The sequence below is a fragment of the Gymnoscopelus microlampas genome (genome assembly GCF_963454915.1).
Source record: "Gymnoscopelus microlampas genome assembly, chromosome: 10".
Lineage (NCBI taxonomy): Eukaryota > Metazoa > Chordata > Actinopteri > Myctophiformes > Myctophidae > Gymnoscopelus > Gymnoscopelus microlampas.
The window spans coordinates 6106725-6123412 of NC_139947.1; the positions used below are offsets into that span (position 1 = coordinate 6106725).

At 39.7% G+C, this 16688-nt stretch overlaps 2 protein-coding genes across 2 annotated transcripts; one reads left to right on the top strand and one right to left on the bottom strand.

Annotated features, from left to right (window-relative positions):
• Positions 1-4599: 4599 nt before the first annotated feature.
• On the bottom strand, positions 4600-9542 carry cdk20 (cyclin dependent kinase 20). The gene is made up of 9 exons (XM_084069372.1): positions 9482-9542; positions 9246-9382; positions 8481-8594; positions 8072-8260; positions 7367-7488; positions 6959-7021; positions 6617-6740; positions 6198-6353; positions 4600-5137 (listed from the first exon to the last, which is right to left on the bottom strand). The coding sequence occupies exons 2-9, from the start codon at positions 9318-9320 to the stop codon at positions 4958-4960; spliced, it is 1023 nt and encodes a 340-aa protein (XP_083925498.1). The 5' UTR covers positions 9321-9382; positions 9482-9542; the 3' UTR covers positions 4600-4957.
• A 735-nt stretch (positions 9543-10277) lies between these two features.
• Positions 10278-15657, top strand: uxt (ubiquitously-expressed, prefoldin-like chaperone). Its single transcript, XM_084069371.1, has 6 exons — positions 10278-10534; positions 11690-11771; positions 12319-12386; positions 13563-13670; positions 14112-14175; positions 14335-15657. The coding sequence occupies exons 1-6, from the start codon at positions 10458-10460 to the stop codon at positions 14395-14397; spliced, it is 462 nt and encodes a 153-aa protein (XP_083925497.1). The 5' UTR covers positions 10278-10457; the 3' UTR covers positions 14398-15657.
• The last annotated feature ends 1031 nt before the right edge of the window (positions 15658-16688 follow it).

A 16688-nucleotide genomic window follows, 5' to 3' on the forward strand; every position in this document is an offset into this window, starting at 1 on the left:
TAGAGGGAAAAAAGGAGCGGACCAAGTAAAGGATGCAAACTAGAAAAACAAACGTGTTAAAAAAAGAAAACAAGAACAAATTATGAAGAAAACATAAAAATCACAAGTAAAGCACATAATCAATTGATAATGAACTACAAAAGGGCCTCAGAGCGCATATCTCTGCCAGGCTGCAGGCTGCCTAGCAGGGTTGTGTCAAGTCAGGGGTTCTCAAAGTGGGGTCCAGGGACCCTCAGGGGGGTTCATTGAGGGGTTCATAATGAACCATTACAGATCTGTAACTCTGAGTGTGCAATATTTGTATGACATAAAAATGTGTTGATGTGTTTGAAAGGTCATTGTCAAGGTCATGGTTAATTGATAGGCTCTATTCACAGCAGCCATATTATGAAGACATTCACAGGTGTTTCCATTCTGGTCAAACATAGTCAGGGTGCTGATATTGTGCATGTTGGCTCACTGGAAACACTCTGTTACACCAGTGGGTCTACAGTTGGTGTCCAGGGACCCTCATGGGCTTCCAAATGGCCCCTTACAGGTGTGTAATTCTGAGAGTGTACAAATGGAACCAAATGGACCCGTAAGGGTCCATTTGGTTCCATTTGTACACTCTCAGAGTTATGGGGGTCGTGGAAACCACTGTGCTACACTAAATGGAACAGAGCCTTCATTAGTATCATTGGTAACACCTGTGAAAGAAGTGATAACATGGCTGCTGTGCATAGAGCCTATTAGTCTGCTTTCTTTCCTTGTTTGTGTTAGTTGGTTTATTATGTATTGTGTGTTGAGTACTGACTTGTCATAATGTTGCATTTATGTTTTTAACTGTATTTGTTTGTATGTTTTTATGTGGACTCCAGGAGCACTGGTTGCTATGGCACCAGCTAGTCAAATCAAATCCAGTCATGTGGTTCAAATCCACTCCAGAGGTTGGTTTGTAACCAAATAAGTCTATGTTCTCATTTGGATGAGTTCAAATGAGGTTGATGTTAGTTCAGGTCACAGTTCTTGTGAAGGCCATCAGAATGATCAACACTTAGACACTTTAACCCTCCTTATACCATTGTTTTGTTACACAGGAATTGTTAGAATTGTTAAATGGTTTAATAAATTAACTTCAGTTCAGGTTAGACACTGATAGAATGGATACAGTAAGTGTAGCATGGGTTTAAAGCACTGGTGTAAAGTACATTTACTCAAGTACTGTACTGTACTGAGGTAAATTTGAGGTCATTTTACTCTCCTGGAGTATTTCCAATTTTCAGTACTTTTACTTCTACTCCACTACATCTCAGAGGCAAATATTATACTTCACTCCACAAATATTATACTTCACTCCACTACAATTATTTGAAAACTTTAGTTACTAGTTACTTTGTAGATTTTGATTATTATTACAAAACACTTCAGCCCATACATTTCAACCATTTGAAAATAGCCTATCTACAAGCTCACAATGCGTCGCATTGTGAGCTTGTAGTTCTGCTATTTTCAAACGATATAGATTTTATACATTTGAAAACTTGTGAAATGGGGCATTCTGCATAATGAGTACTTTTACTTTTTGTACGTTAAGTAGCTACATTTTGATACCAATACTTTTGTACTTTTACTCAAGTACATTTTTTATTCCAGGCTTGTAAGGGCAGACTTACTTGTAAGGGCACGGTCACGCCGCACTTTTATTCTACCTTTGGGGCGGAATCTGCCAATGCTTTGTCAATGCAAATGTGTGGATTCATGGTCTTGCGCATCTTTCACTCGAGTATTTCTACATTGCAGCATTGATACTTTCACTTAAGTAAAACATTTTAGTACTCTTCCCACCACTGGTTTAAAGCATAGGGCAGGTGTCCCAACCTTTTTCAAAGGGGCAATATTTGAAAATATGAAAATACCTTATAGGGCATAGCAGTGGCGGCCATTTTCTGGTTCCACTCCAAAATACTCAATGCATTTTTCCCATTGACATTTCCAAAAATATTTATATCAATTCATTTAAGCCTAGAATCAAGCCATCCAGGGTCCTGGTGAATCATGACCATAAAACGTTTGATTCTGTGAGATTTTTTTTTTGAAAACAGCAAAACAAAGGGTATTTATTAAATATAGTATATCATATAATTATATATAAAATAAAATAAAATCACAGAAAAATGTGTTTTATGGTCATGATTCACCAGGACCCTGGATGGCTTGATTCTAGGCTTAAATTAATTGATACAAATATTTTTGGAAATGTCAATAGGAAAAATGCATTGAGTATTTTGGAGTGGAACCAGAAAATGGCCGCCACTGCTATGCCCTATACCTTAGGGCCTACTTACTATAGCATGCTCATATACAGTATGACCAGTTAGGGAAAACTTCCTTTGTGTGTAAGAGGTGTCTTAAGATGACACGATCGGTCCGTAGGGGCACTAGGGTTCATTTGGTTAAAATCCACTCTGGAAGACACATGTTGTCTAGTAGTTGTTTGTTTGTAACCAAATAAGTCTATGTTCTCATTTGGATGAGTTCAGATTAGGTTGATGTTAGTTGAGGTCACAGATCTTGTGAAGGATCAGCACTTTTACAGTTTATCCCTCCTTATACCAGTGTTTTGTTACACAGGAATTGTTAGAATGCTTTAGTGTAGGCATGGGTTTAATTAATCAACTTTAGTTAAGGTTAAACACACTGTTAGAATACATGTAAATAGATGGTTATAACCTAGGAGTAAGAACGTGCAGGTCAGTGTTGATCTGACTAAAACTATGAAGAAAAATGTTCGTCGACTACCTTTTCTCACTGACTAAAACTAAATAAAAACTAAGCTATGATGACTAAAACTAAGACTAAAATATTGATAATTTTGTCAACAAATAAAAACTAGCCTAAAATGTTAGTGAGGGACTAGTGGAGAAGAGATCCAGTAGAACTAAAAGACAAGTCATTTTGTTTGGATGCGCTCGGGTGTTGCGCTCTGAAAATAGCCGATCTACGAGCTTGTAAATCAATATTTTCAGCATGCAACCAAGTGTAAAATCAGCCATTACGACGCCATCAAAATACATTTTAATCGACTAAATCAACTGTAGATTTAGTCGACTATAATCTTATGATATCTAGACGACTAAATCTAGACAAAAACTAAAACATTTCAGATGACTAAAATATGACAAAAACTACATGGAATTTTATTCAAAAGACTATGACTAAAACGAAATGTATTTATTTTTGGGTCAAAATCAATACTGGTACACATGCACACCTCCACCCCCGGACTCACATAACCACAGCTTACTTTGCTAGTCTGGGATGACACTTTTTGTGTTATCCTTTCAGTGTTTAAAGTTAATAAACCATCACAGTCAAACATCTGAATAAAAGTGTATTTAAAAAAAATCTGAATTGTATCTACAACTCTTTTCATTTTGGTAAATATTTAAACTTTTTAAAACATATTTAAACAAATGAGACTCCTGTAGACTTGTGTCTATAATAACTAACTGTCTCATAAGATAGAACACCCATCATTTTCTGAACTTAATAGACTGTCATATCAACAATGAATGCTGCCACACGTTTATTCATCATATCCACATTACTAATAATCATTTATCAAATGTCATAAGTTGTGTGTGTATGTTATGTGGGAACAAACAGTCATCCTACAAAATATTGTCACATTTATCAGGTTATCAGTCAAAAATACTGTGAGATTTGATTCAGTCAAACAAACAAATATTGTCTGAACTTAATAACGCCTCGAGACAATGAACAGGAAACATACAGCTTTTACACATGATGGTTGCTATGTCATTGAACCTGCAGGATAATTCAATATAATATAATATAATATTAAAATGTTTGTTCAGTAATAGTCGTACTTTCTAGCTCTTGAATAAACAGAAAATACATTTTCATGAGAGAGGACTCATGCCGGATACAGGATAAACAAGTGAAATTGGAAGTGATGAAACAAATAAATAATTATAGCAGACCCTTTTGGAACTAGAACACAAGTTGATACATGATCTTTGAGGGTGTTCTCTCTCCTGTTTGCATGAAATTTGCAACCCACCTTTCCGGTGAGATGGAGAGACAGGGAGACAAACACTCTATAAAAACTATTACCATTGGAATATAGAGCTTGGTCTTTTTAACAAAACAATTTATTTTGTCTTAATCAAAAAATATCACTTACAACAGAGGCAAAGTGCTATCCGGGGCCCAGGGGTCCCTGAGGGGCTTCATGGAGGTCCCCAGCAAGATGTGTTAATATAGCATCAATATCAGTTTCCCTATAACAGGGGTCTTCAACAGGGGGTCCGGGACCCCAATGGTGTCCTCAGAGTTACTACAGTTGGTCCGCCAAATCTTTGTGTGATATGATTTTTTTTTAGCATCCCTTTTCTGTCGAGAACTTTAGCCAAAATAGTAGATCTACAAGCTCACAACGCCTCGCGCTGCGAGGCGTTGTGAGCTTGTAGATCTGCTATTTTTGTAGAGGGAAAAAAGAGCAGACCAAGTAAACAAAAAAAGTTTAATCTGAAACACAATTTTATACAATATAGAGGGGGTCCCTGCTTCATCTCTCTCTCAGCTAGGGGGTCCTTGGCCTGAAAACGTTGAAGACCCCTGCCCTATAATACATCAGCTATTTGAAAAAAGATCTGATCTACAAGCTCACAACGCATCATGATGAGACGCATTGTGAGCGTGTAGATCTGCTATTTTCCAAAAAAAAAGAAGAAAAAAAAAACACTAATCTTGTATGGGGGGTCCGTGTCACAACATATTTTCAGATGGGGGTCCACGAACAAATATAGAGTATATCAATGTGTGGGTCCTTGACATGAAAAAGTTCGAGAACCACTGCCTTAAGTTAAATCATCTTTAACATGTTAGTAATATCGATGTTATGCTTTGACTTCGTGGTCCGCTGTGATTGGTTGGGGGGGCGGGGCGTTGTTCAGAGGCAGGTGGCGTGCGGCTGCAGCAGCGCGGGGTCTACCAGGCTGTGCTGCAGGGGCAGGTCTGCAGAGGGGTGGGGCCGTTGGGGCGGGTGGCGGCCCCCCCCTCTCTGAGGAATGGGAAGCTCAGAGTGGTGAGCAGGGAGAGGAGAGGAGAAGAAGTACGAGTGGAGGAGAGCCTGGAGGGGGGGGGGGGGGGGGAGAGAGAGAGAGACAGAGAGAGAGAGAGAGACAGAGAGAGAGAGAGAGAGAGAGAGAGAGAGAGAGAGAGAGAGAGAGAGTAGGGCTGTCACGATCATCACATTTTTGTTGACGATTAAAGCACATAACATACTCCAAGTCGGGGTTCGGACAAAGTTATGTCACCTCCCTTTCTGAGTACGGACATGTATTGCGCCTGTATTGCGCTTAACCCATTCAATCCGGAAACGCATCTGTGTCATTTTAAGATTTCTTTGGCTATTCAGCTTGTAGATCTGCTATTTTAGAAAAATCTTGAAAATGTGTGCAAATCTTTGAATACACATTTTTTTAAAGCCAACATTTGTAACTCAGATCTTTGCTTCTGGGGGTCCCTGGAACAAAACATTTTGAGATGGGGGTCCTTGACATGAAAAGGTTTGAGAACCACTGATAGAGCAACATTAGTTTTTTTTTTTTAAACTGTTCGGATTTAGGTGACATTTGAGCGCTATGAGCTTGTATATCTGCTATTTTGGAATAAATAAATCTTAAAATGACACAGATGCGTTCGCAGTCTTAATGGATTCATTGTCATGCAAATAATTGCGATTAACAATTTGTGTTTTTGGCATTCAACATGTGGGATATAACTAAAATTACATTTCTGTGTGGCTTCTAGGCTTTGTAAACAAAAACATTGCACAGGGCAGATATGACAACTTACAATGACAGGTACCAATAATCTAAATAACGTACTATGGCCTAAACAGACCATATATTTTAATACTTTTATACCTTCAAACATGTTCATAAACAGTGAAAATAGCTCATCTACAAACACGACACTTCGCATCGCGGCGGGTTGTGAGCTTGTAATTCTGCTATTTCCGATATTTTTAACAACAGATGAACTTATAGAGATGAACAGAGACGATTCTGATTATACAAAATAATTGCAAATATCTAAAATATTTGTGATCAGGCGAATAATGAAGTCTTCACAATTATAGTTATGCCAACGTGTGTGTGTGTGTGTGTGCGTGTGCGTGTGTGTACCTCTGTGGCTGGACAGCGCTGTTTTGAAGGATAAATGAGGAACTTATTGAGCAGGTCAACAGCCTGGGGGGGTGCGTCTGGAACTATCTCCTCCAAAGGGATCGCAGGATTCTCTTTAAAGGTGATTTTATTATAATCAGGTAACTCTACTATCTCCTAGAGAGAGAGAGAGAGAGAGAGAGAGAGAGAGAGAGAGAGAAAAGGTGAAAATGGCATTCTAAAATGTGGATGTATTCAAAATTATAGTTATACCATCAGCAGCACCTCTCTCTGTGCACACAACAGTGTGTGTGTGTGTGTGTGTGTGTGTGTGTGTGTGTGTGTGTGTGTGTGTGTGTGTGTGTGTGTGTGTGTGTGTGTGTGTGTGTGTGTGTGTGTGTGTGTGTGTGTGTGTGTGTGTGTGTGTGTGTGTGTCTTACAGGCCAGACGTCCTTGTTGGGCGTTCCCAGAACTCGGAGCACACAGCAGAGCTGTTCGATATCGTTCTCCCCGGGGAACAGGGGAGAGGAGTTTAACAACTCCCCAAAGATACACCCTACTGCCCTGAAAACACACACACACACACACACACACACACACACACACACACACACACACACACACACACACACACACACACACACACACACACACACACACACACACACACACACACACACACACACACGTCACTTTTCTATTGAAAGGTGAAATAGCGGTAATATTTTACCAGAGGTAACTTTATATTCTTTCATGTTCAGACAGCTAAACAGTCTCCTCACCACAGATCCACTCCCTCGTCATATTTTCGGGCTCCGTACAGCAATTCTGGTGCTCTGTACCACCTACACACACACACACACACACACACACACACACACACACACACACACACACACACACACACACACACACACACACACACACACACACACACACACACACACACACACACACACACACACACACACACAATATATATGTAATGTACTGTATATCTTATTTATTTAGATTCCACATGCGTGCGCGCGCACACACACACACACACACACACACACACACACACACACACACACACACACACACACACACACACACACACACACACACACACACACACACACACACACACACACACACACACACACACACACACACACACACACACACACACACACAGTACACCATACCTGGTAGCTACTTGGTGGCTGTACAGTCTGTCTGTCTGATTGGAGAACAGTCTGGCCAAACCAAAGTCAGCGATCTTCAAATGGCCTGAAGAACTGATTAACAGGTTAGCTGGCTTCAAATCCTGTGTACACACAGACAAACAGACAGACAGACAGACAGACAGACAGACAGACAGACAGACAGACAGACAGACAGACAGACAGACAGACAGACAGACAGAATAAAGTCAAGAAGGTAAGAATAATTATATTGCTCTTTTAGAAACATGAGTGCTGGTGACAGGTAGACAGCTTAATGGTTTTGAATCATTGGTCACACCATTCACAAAGGGGTCACAGGGTGTTGGGTGTTACGTCAGAGTAGTAGTAAAAATCAGCTGTTCACCTGCGTGGGAATTTTATGCATGAAATGGAGAGGGTGTGAGTGGGGGAAGTCCAACTTTGCTGACCACAACACAACGCTACCATTCACTTCATCTTATGACTTATGATGCAGCCTAAATGAACTGTTAATTAAAAAAACGCAGTACCCTGGAGCAGTGATTAATTTACAACTGGCAAGTAAACGTTTCCCCGACTTAGCCTCTCTGCGATAAAGGTTTGTTTTGACAGTCGCCATTTGAGTCTCTTTTTCTCGCACACGCACACACGCACGCACGCACGGACACACACACACACACACACACGCACACACGCACACCATACCCGGTGCATGATATTGTTGTGATGGAGGAAGGCCACTCCCCTCAGCAGCATCATCATGTAACCTTTGACCTGTGATGGGGTCAGAGGTCGTCTGGAGTTCCGGATGACCTCGGACAGGTCTGACAGCATGTACTCAAACACCAGAACAAAGCCCGTACCATGAGGAAAGCCGGCCTTTAACTTCACGACCTGGAGAGGAGAGGTCATGAGTTGTCCTTCCATTAGCATTATTTCCAAGTTTACAGTGTTTCTCAACCAATGAGCCAACAGTATATCATGTTCTACTTCTTACTGGGTGTGTGTTGAAGTATTGCTGAGCAAGACAAAAACGAACTGCTCTCTGGGAGCCATAATACTCCTAATATTTAAGATGGGTAAATGCAGAGGACACAGACAGACAGACACCTACATACTGGTTGTCTTCTATCTCTTGCAAGGCTTTGATCTCCCTGAGAACCTGGGTTGGAATCCCATCCTCCAGTCTCCTCAGTGCTATTTTCTTCAACGCTACCGTCTCCCCTGTCTGAGAGAGATATAAACACAGACACAGACAGACAGACAGACAGACAGACAGACAGAGGGAGAGAGCAAGAGAGAACAGGAGTGATTGAAGAGAGAGTTCTGAATCAGAATCAGAATGACCCTTTATTTCCAGATAATGATGCAACATAAAGTAGGCTATTTGTACATACGTTGCATGAAGCAACAAGGAAAGCTGAGAGGGAGACAGTATAGGAGAGACAGACAGATAATAGGCTCTATGCACAGCAGCCATATTGTGAAGACATTCACAGGTGGTACAACCTCTCAGAGTTACACACCCATAAGGGGCCATTTGGAAACCCCTTAAGGGACCACGAGGGTCCCTGGACCCACATTTTAGACCCACTGGTGTAGCACAGTGTTTCCAGTGAGCCAACATGCACAATATCAGCACCCTGACTCTGTTTGACCAGAATGGAACAGAGCCTTCATTAGTACCATTGGGTTACACATCGCTATTCCGCCACATCATTGGTTCCATCTGTACACTCTCAGAGTTATGGGGGTCGTGGAAATTGAAAAATCTGAGAACAACTGTGCTACACTAAATGGAACAGAGCATTCATTAGTATCATTGGCAACACCTGTGAAGGACGTGATAATATGGCTGCTGTGCATAGAGCCGACTTACCTCTATGTGTTTGGCTTTGAAAACGATGCCATGGGCTCCTTCTCCAATCCGGCCCAGTATACTGTACTGGTCCATTACTGGTTCTATCACTGGTCCGTTTGGTTCATTACTTGTCCGTTAACACATATGGAAGTAGTCTGTCAAACCAGATTAGGATACTATTATTATAAATCACGGTTTCTCAACTTAACATAATCATTTCTTATCTATTTATTTACATTAACACATTTACATACCTGTAACAACTGAAGATTCTTCTTTCTTTTTCTTTTTTTTTTACATTAAAACCATTAAAACACAAACGTATTGTCGTCTGTCCTCCGCCATGTTTGTTTACGTTGACATGGCAACGCACTCGTTGCCACAACAACAAAAAACTAAAATACCACAGATGAATGAGAATCTCACAGTCACAAATCATAAAACAACTGTAACAGATATTTGCATATTTGTCTAGTATTTATGCTTTCGTTAGTCACTTCTTGGACGTGATACACGCATTTTATGAATATAATACACTTTTACTTTGGCATAAACACCGGTCAATGTTTTATTTTGAAACGACTTTGCCGAAAATATTTAGTCTAGCGTTGCCAGATTCTGACTGCTACAGAAATAAGCAACTAGGTCCATGAAAACAAGCACAAAAGAAGCCACGGCTATTTAAAAAAAATGGAGGTAATTTTGGAACATTTAGAAACATCTTAAGAACACAAATCTTGTACGGACGTGGCTCCCTGTCACAACATATTTTGGGGATCTGTGGACAAATACATATTCATCTGGGAGTTAAGGTTCATGACATGAAAATATTTGAGAAACACTGCAACAACATTAGCTAAAAAGCCCAAATAAACAACTACACTTTGACTTTAGAAACGCAAGTCCAAAAAAAAAACGCTACCCGCAACTACCAATATTTACAAGCAACTTTACCAAAAAAACCAAGCCCAAGGTCGCTTATAATAAGCGGACATGGCAACACTGAGTTAGGCGTCATCGCCATGCGACCATACATGCGTTTCTCAGCACGCGACACACTCTTCACTAGTAAACAACAACAACACAGTTTATCTGTTTTTAAGAGCCCTGTGTTGGTGTACACGTTCAATATCTGGACGTTTGTTCTATTGAAAATAAACACAATAATATATATTTAGATTAAACGTCCAGTACAGTACAGGTATATAGGCTCCAGCTTCAGTAAACATCATGGAGGATGTGAGTGTGGAGCAGAAAGTGTTTAAATATGAAACATTCATCAGTGATGTTCTACAGAAAGACTTACAGTAAGTACCCACAGCCCACTGTTTATCATCTACCTTCATGTATACCGGTAATTACATTGCTTAATCACATTTGATGTGCAGTGTGTAACTGCAGCTGGATATTGTTTATTTTATTTTTTTACATTTTAATATTTTATGTAATAATAGCCCTACAATGGCTGTGATATTACATACACATTCCATGTAATGTATGTAATATCTCAGCCATTCTAGGGCTAGCATGTGATATGCAATAGTTTCTATTAACTTACTGTTAACTCTCTTTGCACAGTTTGCAGTTTAGGTTAAAGTAGCCATGGTTCACATGACAGTCATGTTTCAGGGCTAAGGTTGAAGATGTAGCTGTTTGTTTTGTTTGTGTTAATGGTGTCTAATTATTGTTTTCCATAGGGCATAGCAGTGGGGGCCATTTTCTGGTTCCACTTCAAAATACTCAATGCATTTTTCCCATTGACATTTCCAAAAATATTTATATCAATTAATTTAAGCCTAGAATCAAGCCATCCAGGGTCCTGGTGAATCATGACCATAAAACGTTTGATTCTGTGTTTTTTTTTTTTAAACGGCAAAACAAAGGGTATTTATTAAATATAGTATATCATATAATTAGATATAACATTTAAAAAAATCACAGAAAAAAAATGTTTTATGGTCATGATTCACCAGGACCCTGGATGGCTTGATTCTAGGCTTACATTAATTGATATAAATATTTTTGGAAATGTCAATGGGAAAAATGCATTGAGTATTTTGAAGTGGAACCAGAAAATGGCCTCCACTGCTATGCCCTATACGGTGTACCAGATAATGAGCCTAGTGGTGATGATGATGATAATAAAAATAATAATAATATAACAGCATGTATTGCACCTAAATGTACATACATTTAGGTGCCTGGCACAGTGTGTTATGTAGTATGCTGATAACTATTCAAAAGTGTGTTGTCTCAAATTAGATGACCCAATAGAAATGTCACAATATCATTTATGAGTAGTAAAGAGAAAGAGAAGCCTGGTTTGGTTGTGTGTGATAATGTGTTGTGGTTGTGTGTTAATGTGAATATGTTTTGGTTGTATGTTAATGTATTGTGGTGTGTGTTAATGTATTGTGGACGGTTGTGTTCATGTTTTGTCTTAATGTGTTGTGTTTGTGTAGGAGAGTGTTGGAGCAGAGAGACAGTGTCTATGAGAAAATCTCTCAATATCTCCAGTTGAAAAACACCATAGAAGGTTTACAGGTAAGATTACACTACATGTCTTACTCCCTGTCCCTCTCTGTATGTGTCTGTCTTTCACTGCTGTCTCTCTTCTGCCTCAAACTGTCTCTCTGGTCTTGCATCCGTCTCCCTGTGTAAATATCACAATAAGAGCACATGCGTCATGTACTCAAACGTAAATGACCACACTGTAGCAACCCTGACCTTTACAGCAACAATACTAAAAGGAAAAACAAAGAATAGCTGCTATGGCGAGCATGATGAGGTGCCATGCCAGGCCTATTAGCTGCCATTAGCCCATTATTTTGAAGTATCATTGGTCCGACGCCACGCATTATAACTAAGTCTGACCCTTCTTCGCATTTACCTGCTTAAAACACGTATTTTGGCTCTCTTTCTTTCTCTCTCTCTCTCTCACTCACTCGCTCGCACACACACACACACACACACACACACACACACACACACACACACACACACACACACACACACACACACACACACACACACACACACACACACACACACACCTACACCTCTGACAGCGTGTACTGTGTTCTTTGTGCAGGGAAGTGAGTCCAAGGATCTGAAGACAGAAATTGATCTGGGCTGTAACTTCTACGTCCAGGCTAACGTGTACGTTCTCTCTGTGGTGCTAAACGTCTCTATGGAGGAAGAAATGTCTATTCCTAACTCTTCAGCCATTACGCATGTTGCTATCGTTCTTGTTGGGGAAGGTACTCCCCTCGCCCCTAAATTCCATTGTGAGCTTGTAGATCTGCTATTTTCAGAGCGCAACACCCGAGCACAACCAAACTTAAAGTGACTTCTCTTAGTCCTACTGGATCTCTTCTCCACTAGTCCCACAAGTCCCTCCCTCCCCAACATTTTAGTCTAGTTTTTATTTGTTGACGAAATTGTCAATATTTTTATTTAGTCTGAGTTTTAGTCATCATAGCTTAGTTTTCATTTAGTTTTCGGCAGTGAAAAAAGGTACAGTGGTACGATTCAATTCATCGAGACATTTAAAGACATACAATAATATATAATAATATGCAAAACGTCATCTATACTTGTAGTAATTAAAAAAAAGACAGTTAACAGTTGGGAGGTGGGGGTGGTCATTTCTGGTGTTAAGCTTAGAGAAAGAGAGGCCTGCTTAGGGGGAGGTGTGGTGCGACATCTAATGGCTGAATGTTGTACAGCACTTTGAACATGTTTACTGCTGTAATAGGCTCTATTCACAGCAGCCATATTATGAAGAAATGCACTGGTGCTACCAATGATACTAATGAAGGCTCTGTTTCATTCCGGTCAAACAGAGTCAGGGTGCTGATATTGTTGCATGTTGGCTCACTGGAAACACTCTGCTACACCACTGGGTCTACAGTTGGGGACCAGGGACCCTCATGGGCTTCCAAATGGCCCCTTACTGGTGTGTAACTCTGAGAGTGTACAAATGGAACCCATTTGGTTCCATTTGTACACTCTCAGAGTTATGGGGGTCGTGGAAACCACTGTGCTACACTAAATGGAACAGAGCCTTCATTAGTATCATTGGTAGCACCTGTGAAGGAAGTGATAATATGGCTGCTGTGCATAGAGCCTATTGTCGTCTAGTAATTGAAGGTTGGTGTCTCTGGGGATAAGATGTAATGTAACCTTGTGAGAACACACCATGGCATGGCATTCTGTTTGTCATCAAAGTTAGTGATTTTAATGTCTAGATTGCCTCCAGGGAAACCTCCTGTCTGTGGCTCAAAGTGTTTTTTTTTTATCTGGAGGTTGAGTTTGTGTATCGATGCGTTTCAGGGAGGATTCGTCTAAGATCTTCGTGGCGGTGGGTTATGGCTTCTTTGTTGAGATGACGCATGCAGAAGCACTCAGGTTTATTGAGAAGAAAAACTGCCAGCTCACAGCGTAAGTAAACCCACTTAAATTCCTTACACATCAGCAGCTTTTACTTCGTGGGACCGGGATTTAGCATACATGTAAACTGCTCTTTGTGTCATGATGAGTACAGTACATCCACAGAGAACGCTAATATGAACAACATCTTTTTATTTCGAAACAATGTCAATTTTTCACCGTGAATAAAAGCATCAACCTGTATGAATGAGGCATCACCAAATTAATAGTTTGATTAACCACATTGGTCCACGCATTTTTCGGATAATTTATTCATCACACTCCAGGTGTAAGGAACTTTACACTTTACACACACACACACACACACACACACACACACACACACACACACACACACACACACACACACACACACACACACACACACACACATGAATGTACAGTATGTGGAGAAGAATTCTAATCCTGATCCTGATTGTTTTTATGTTCCAGCTTCACTGAACTTCTCACCAAAGACTCATCCAAGATCAAAGCCAACATCCGCATGGTTCTAGAGGTCAATAAATATGATACAAAGCACATTTTTCATTATTCTATCTACACACCAATACCAATTTCTCAGAATCGGCTACAGGAGTGCTAATGTGGTCGTTTTTCAAATGCAGAAACCCTTTGGAAACGTGATTGTCTGTGTGTTCTTCTTCCATCTCTCCAGGGTCTCAGAGAGTTGCAGGGACTGACAGTCCTCCCAGAGAGTAGAAGAACAGAAGTCTTGTAGACATGACGTCACCCATCAAAACCGGGAAAGCACCTGTGTCATTTTAGATTTGAGCTATATATCGTCTCTGTCAGGTGGAAATCTCACATCTCCAAATATTATCAGGATTCAAATTCAAAAGTTGTTGATCTGCTACTTTTGATGCTTATGTGTGACACTGTAGTATGATCAAGTAGGGCGTTCATTTATGAAAAAAAAACACAAAAAGTTAAAATATGGAGATAGGAGGTTTCTGCCGACAGCAACGATATATTAGCAACATAGGTTTTTCAGAAAACTGTGAAGACCTCAGGTCTTAATGGGTTAAACCTCACGGTGGAAGCAGGAGGCCTCGTTGGACCTCATGGTGACGACGAACATACAGGCTGGAGTCAAACCCAATTTTGAGAACAATTGTCTTATTTAGGGCTGCAACCATCAGTTATTTTCGTAGACCATTCTATCGATAACTTTTTCGATTCATCGAATAATTGAGAAGCACGTTTTTTTTTATCTCCCAAAATGCCATCATTTATACTTTTCAACAAAAAAGAACTAAAATTGCTCACACAAAAGCTCATAACTTAGAGCTTCTAGATCAGCTATTTTTGTTATTTGTTCTCTTGTATTTAGAAAAAAAGGATTCTATTTATATTTTTTACAATCGATTAAATCCATTCGTTGGATTAACTGTTGCACCCCTGGTCTTATTGACCATGAGGTAACTGGAGGAGAATCATCTTTATTGTCACCTCACAGGTTTACCGGTGTAAAACTGTTTATGTTTGTTTTCAAAAAGATAAAGAAAAGAAAGAAGGCGGGGGGGGGCGGCAAGGGAAAGCATATCCAACCATACATATGTATGATGTTTTGAAATAAGGTGCGTGAGCATAGCAGCTGGTACGTACGTGTATATAGGCTACTGTTCATGACATTAGTGCAAGTAGAGTATCAGTGTGTTGTACATTGTGATTAAGGTATCGGCAAGTGTCAAGTTCATCCTCATAGTCCACAAAAGGTTGCTTTACTGGTATAATCCACAGACATGGGGACACGGGAGGTAGCTTACCACTGGTTGGATTTAGTCCAGTGGTGAGTGGTCCATTTGGTTATTATGTGTACACTCTCAGAGTTAAATTAACACTGAGGTCTTTAACCAGTATTTGATATTTATGGACTATGTATTCCTCATCATACAACTTGTGTGTAATACAAAATAATAATAACACTTAAATTAAATATGCTGTCTTGGTGTGTGCAATGTTCAGTTTATACTCTTGTCACACTATGTTGTTGCTTGCTGAAAAGAACACATATTCAAGCTAACAACACGTCATGTGATAGAGTATTATAATAGGCAATATGTGTATTTAAATTGTATTATAAAAACAAAGTTGCGACTTGTGAGTCATATCAGTGCTGTTAGGCTGAAGACTTTTTTTCATCTCTGAAGAATTCTGTGAACTCCCAGAAGGTCATGTGAAGAAGATCATGTTTTCTTTCATTATTATGTCTATTGTCTTACGGCAGGGGTCTTCAACGTTTTTCAGGCCAAGGACCCCTTAGCTGAGAGAGAGATGAAGCAGGGACCCCCCACTATTGTATAAAATTGTGTTGCAGATTAAACCTTTTCATTGATTTCATATAGCTTTATATAGACTTGTTTGACAGCACTATCACCAGTGTTGAGTCAGTTAATGTTTTTTTCTTTATTTCAGACATTAACCACTTAATCCCTCAGTAATAAGTAAACTTAACCTTTGGCTCGGTACTGGGTCTACTCTTTATTTCCTTCTACACCAAACCACTTTTCCCGAAAATAGCCGATCTACAAGCTCAGTGTGAGCCTGTAGATCGGCTACTGAAACTTGAAACATAGTGCTGACATAATTAAAACTGCATGGATTTGGTACACACAAAATGCTGACTTTTTGCTTTTTACAGCTGTATTCTGGTGTACTCTGAGGTCACAATGAAAAGATTACATAAAAACTCCCAGAAGGTCAGGGAAAGCTTTAACTTTAAACTATTAAACATCACAGGTTTCATTTGAATTTCTTTCATAAAATGAGATTGAATGCAGGACATCATATTGAATACAAACAGTTTCATAACAGAAGACATGCTTCATTACAAGTCTGTGTTTTGGCATGTCTTATTGGTTAGATAATATTGAGTGTTGTCGTGATGTGGACCGTACCTCAAGTTATTTACTTAACAGAAACATAAAAAAGCATTTTAGCCTACATGTGAAGATCATTAATGTTTTTATGTCTACTGTATAGATGTAGTGGCACCTGCACACTGGCTGT

Bases quoted from the DNA above. Each gene is read 5' to 3' on its own strand.
- uxt (XM_084069371.1), top strand. From the start codon at position 10,458: ATGGAGGATGTGAGTGTGGAGCAGAAAGTGTTTAAATATGAAACATTC. The intron at 12,387-13,562 runs GTACGTTCTCTC...GATGCGTTTCAG, and splicing joins TTCTACGTCCAGGCTAACGT to GGAGGATTCGTCTAAGATCT. The intron at 13,671-14,111 runs GTAAGTAAACCC...TTTATGTTCCAG, and splicing joins AAAAACTGCCAGCTCACAGC to CTTCACTGAACTTCTCACCA.
- cdk20 (XM_084069372.1), bottom strand. From the start codon at position 9,320: ATGGACCAGTACAGTATACTGGGCCGGATTGGAGAAGGAGCCCATGGC. The intron at 8,595-9,245 runs GTAAGTCGGCTC...TATCTCTCTCAG, and splicing joins TCAAAGCCAAACACATAGAG to ACAGGGGAGACGGTAGCGTT. The intron at 7,022-7,366 runs GTATGGTGTACT...GTGTGTGTGTAG, and splicing joins AGCCACCAAGTAGCTACCAG to GTGGTACAGAGCACCAGAAT.